Here is a 5011-nt window from a genome sequence, read left to right on the forward strand (position 1 = left end):
TGGATATTGGTGTGGACTCTGACCTTACTACAAGCTCGTCACTACTTTCAACCTAAGTTTAGGTTTGTTACTTTTTGAGTACACGGGGTCGGTTGTACTCATACTACACTTCCTGCACATTGCGTACAGATTTTGGATCTCGACGTTGCTGTGTTCGATAAGAGATGACTTGGAAAATGTACCGGTGTCCCTGTTGTAGCTGCCTCTTGTTCATGGTAACCTTAGATTCACTAAACTCTGTTTATGTAACTTTTCAAACAGAAGATGTATTTGTTTTATATCAGTTTTGCAAACTATTAGAAGCTCATGATTTGTACTACCAGTCCTTGAGAGGTGTATAAGAGATCATTTATTTTTCTTCAGTAAGTTATATTTGTATTGGACTTGATGAGTTGGCTTACCTAGCGGGATGGGTTAGGTACCATCACGACTAGTTGGATTTTGGGTCGTGACAATAGCCTTTCAAGGATCCACAATGGTCCTATTCACGACACACACTAGCAGCCGTCCAATCCGAAACAAATTCCCACAGTCCACAACCAAAGGAATAGAGCGCCTTTCAGGCATAAACTCTCACATTAGTGACAGTACCAGAATTTCCATACTTGGTTTCAAACTATAACAATCAAGTGGATAACATGTCATGCTTTTACGATCTTCCCGTGGGCTACACTCCCATGACCTTCCGCACCAGGTAGCAAAGCCAACCCATCTGTACCTTCAACCGTTCTAATTCTGTAAAGCAAATCAAGAATCCGCAAATCAATACACAATGACTCTTCCACAGAACACCATCCTCAGGCGACACTAAGATAATGCCATCTTACTCTTAACATCTGAATACTTCCCTGCTCATCTGAGCTAGTGACATTCTTATCAACACCGAGCCTCAAACTTGATCCTCAACTTCCAATTCCTATGTCTCCCACTGCACCTATCATGCCGCTACACGAGAGTACAATAATTCATTATAACCCCTGAACTACTAGTAGAATAAACACTTTGTTGGCTAGAACACTTTTACTTAACCCATTTCAGAGGAACCATTGCAACCCGCAATTGAATTTCTATAACCGTAGAAAATAAAAACCTCAAGTCGTGGTATAAACCGCCATAATTCTTTCGGGATCCATTTACACATAACAAGGCCATTTGAATCAAATACCTCCAAAATCAATCAAATTATGGTGGCTATTAAGCCCATATGTACAATCACAAATCACATGTATAACTCAACACGCCGAAGGAACTGATCATTGCCGCAATCATGCTCGTTTAATCCATTACTATCCGATCCCACTTCTTCCAATTTACTCTTGACCTACCTTAGAAATAATAATAGCTCCATTAAAAAACATAATGAAACTCAACAATTCTCACCCCGAGTGACCCAATTCACGATACTTCATTGTCTCAATACCCATGAACCATCTCATATCCTCATCATGCTCACAATAGCATCTCTAATTGGTACACCCAGTCTGAAAGACCTTCCGCAAATTCGAAGTTGTTTCTCCTATTTCTCCAATACTGCCCCGCAAACGCGATGATAACATAGAAAATTCCCCAAGTATTCTTCATACTCTGCTGCAAAATCCCGGTATTCAGCCACACAACGAACCCAACAATCCTTAGACACCATGGTTACATTCTTGAACCTATTAGAACCACTGTTGAGAGTCATCCACCATGACCTGGTCCCGAATACAACCAAACTCCAACGCTCTGTTAGCACACGAACACTCCAAAAGAAGAAATCGGATGATTTATTTCCTTGTACATCACATCCACAAGAAGCATAAACTCTGAGTCTTCCCAAACCTGCACATGAATCGATAATGCGAAATATAGTACACATTCATCAAGTCTTTTTCTCGAATTACCCCTGATGTTTTCATTGTTTAATCATAAATAATTTACCAATGCACCGATAACTAATTTAGCTTCAAATATTAGTCAAATTGACTCTCGAGAAGTGAAACGTGACAAGTAAAAGTAAACGGAGGAAATAGATATGATCAAAATTTTGTGCATTGTTGTTACGGAGATTCTATGAATATCTAAGTTTTTGTGTGAGTTTATTGCTACTCGAAAAAAATTGAGTCATTATATCTGAAATAGGGAGGAGAAAAGCCAAATAAAAAGCTTAAAGCTTTGACTAAACCAACCAAAATTAAAATATTCATCTTCAAAGCCTAAACGCTTACATAAAACCAATTATATAGAATTCAAAGGTCCTCATATGCAGTAAAATTTTATTATACCTCCGTAATTGATGGAGTTTTATAACTTTTAAAAACATAAATCACCCTGTTGAATAAGTAGTAGATGAGTTTTTAATGTACAAGAGACTTATTATGTGTACAAGTCTTTGCAGGATTTATATATAGTATAAACAACTAATTAAAGAGACATGCTCCTCTCTTTATAAGTCTTTCTAACCCATCGTATTCGGTGTAGAACAAAGATAGAGAGGAGACAAGCATGACGAACTATATATACCAAGGGAGCAGGCACATGCCTTCTGTCATTAATTGACCAAAGAGAGCAAATTGAAGTTTATACAGTTAGATTCCTACTACGTACTTTGATTTATATTTTATAGTTCAACTAAATATATTTTTGAATATTAACACAGTACAAAATATAACTATTTCTTACATAAATTATTTACTAAATGACAATAATTCTATAGATGATATGGCAACACACGTCTATATATATATATATATATATATATATATATATATATATATATAGCAGTATACCAAACATTTTATTTTCCTGAAATGCCCTTATTCTTTTTTTCGTCACATTAAATTAAGAACGTTTCTGTCATTTCATCAACCAAAAAAAAAAAAAAACACCCAGTAGGATGTATGGTCTAGCTTTTTTCTGAAAGGAATAGATAACTTAACTTTTCTCTGCATGTGTATCACGTGAATATTACTCATCAATCAGACATTAACTACTACATTATTCAAATCCTACCTACCATATAGTAACTCTAATGATTTATGTGCATATATAAATGGCTCCTATCTCTTCATTGCATGACACAAATCATTCATTGAAAAATGGCAACCTTGAAAATGCTCCTTACTTTACTGGTGGCTGCAATTTTATTTTGCAGCCAAGTTGCCGAGGCTAGAGAAGTAGCCTTGGCCAATGACGGGAACGATTTACAAATTTTCCCATTTGATATTCCATGTTATCTGCCGTGGCCATTTCCGTTTCCACGGCCATATCCATGCCCTCCTCCACGGCCACGACCATGTCCGCCTCCACCTCCACCACCATGTCCTCCACCACCATCCCCACCCCCTCCCGCCCCGAGTTCGAGCTGCTCAGCTAGTGATGAATCAAATATTTACAGGTGCATGTTCAACGAAACTAAAATTGATCCATGCTGCCCAACATTCAAGAGCATACTTGGTACTAGTTGCCCTTGCTATAAATATGCAGAGAATTTGGATAATCAAGTGTTAATTACTATTGAAGCTTATTGTGATGTTGATAGCCCTTGCAAGGGTTTGCAAGTAAGTTTTATCTGTCGTTTAAAATTTTGAGGCACTCATTAATAAGGTTATTTACCAGAACTAATATTGAAGTGTATTTAACTAAATTACCCTTACATTTTCCTTAAAACGAGTGATTAACTTTTCTTTTTCAAATTATTTTTCTATATACATATTGATGCATTATGTTAATTAATTTCAGGTGATTAAGCGGTCCAAGGAGGAAGAGTACAAATAAAGAGACTTGATGTTTAATTCCAGATGTTGTATTAGATGATTTGATGTTACTCTTTCTGTTGAGAAGTCTTTTGGTTATCTGGTTATGGTTTAGTCTACCATTTTGCAAGACTTTTGTAATTTCTCGGGGTCCACTTGTAATGTCTGTGTTTCAGCAATAATTGGCATCTGTCAGATTCTTAGTACTAAAATATTACGGGAGAAATTCAAAAATAGTCCGATTTATAAGCGGTCATTCAAAAATAGTCACAATTTTAAAAGTAATTAAAATTTAGTCATTTTTCATGTAAAGATAAATTTGAACGAAAACACTATTCAAAATCCGAAAAATACTCCAATATAATATACTGGTGTTCCAGCATAATATACTGGTGTTCCAGCAAGTATACTAGACTTTCAGCATAATATATTAGAGTTCCAGTATAATATACCGGTCCAGCATAATATATTAGAAGTTTATACACATTTGCTCCAATCTCCAATATGTTATGTTAGAACTTTTCGCGTGTTGGAGTTCCAGTATAATATGTTGGAAGTTCATACACAGGTGCACCGATCTCCAATATATTATGCTGAATTTTTCGTGTTAGCAAAGAGTGATTATTTTTCAATGACTTTGCAAACGCTTGCTATTTTTAAATGACTAGTCTGAAAACTGGCTAGCCAGTGCTATTTTTACAAATATTATAGTACTATTTGTAGTCCAATGTCCAATTTTCTGTATTTTTTTTCTTTTCTCTTTCTTATTTTAAGATAAAATAACATTATTTAGAATAAGAATGATTAGGGCCGGAGCTACAGTGTCAAATGTGGGTTCGACCGAAACAAGTAATTTTTGTCCATAGTTTAGATTTTTTTTTTAAAAACAATTGTTGAATATGTATAAATATATAATTTAGAACCCAATAACTTAATAGGACTGCTACACCAAACTCATAAATTTCAAATTCTGACTCGCTAAAAAGATAGGTCTCCACAGCGTGGAATGGAACAACTATTATGAATCCTGTAATGACTAAATATATATAATCTCCTTTTTACTTTTTAAATAATAAATTAGTCTTTGATACCAAATCATATTTAGTTCCATCCAAACTTATTTTTGTCTGAATCTTCATAAAAGAAGATGAAGAAAAAAAAGAATCGTGACGAGATAATTGTGATCCTTCCAACCTTAGCCATTGGAACTTTATGAATACAGAAATTTTCGATTAAAAAAATATAATACTTTTCTCTTAATAAAACTTACACAATGT

General features: G+C 35.0%; 1 protein-coding gene across 1 annotated transcript; it reads left to right on the plus strand.

The window, feature by feature from the left end:
• The first annotated feature begins 3045 nt into the window (after positions 1-3045).
• LOC104226784 (classical arabinogalactan protein 1-like) lies at positions 3046-3946 on the plus strand. Its single transcript, XM_009778852.2, has 2 exons — positions 3046-3539; positions 3721-3946. The coding sequence occupies exons 1-2, from the start codon at positions 3078-3080 to the stop codon at positions 3754-3756; spliced, it is 498 nt and encodes a 165-aa protein (XP_009777154.1). The 5' UTR covers positions 3046-3077; the 3' UTR covers positions 3757-3946.
• Positions 3947-5011: the final 1065 nt, after the last annotated feature.

The sequence above is a fragment of the Nicotiana sylvestris genome, chromosome 11 (assembly GCF_000393655.2).
Source record: "Nicotiana sylvestris chromosome 11, ASM39365v2, whole genome shotgun sequence".
Classification (NCBI taxonomy): domain Eukaryota; kingdom Viridiplantae; phylum Streptophyta; class Magnoliopsida; order Solanales; family Solanaceae; genus Nicotiana; species Nicotiana sylvestris.

Bases quoted from the DNA above. Each gene is read 5' to 3' on its own strand.
- LOC104226784 (XM_009778852.2), top strand. From the start codon at position 3,078: ATGGCAACCTTGAAAATGCTCCTTACTTTACTGGTGGCTGCAATTTTA. The intron at 3,540-3,720 runs GTAAGTTTTATC...AATTAATTTCAG, and splicing joins GCCCTTGCAAGGGTTTGCAA to GTGATTAAGCGGTCCAAGGA.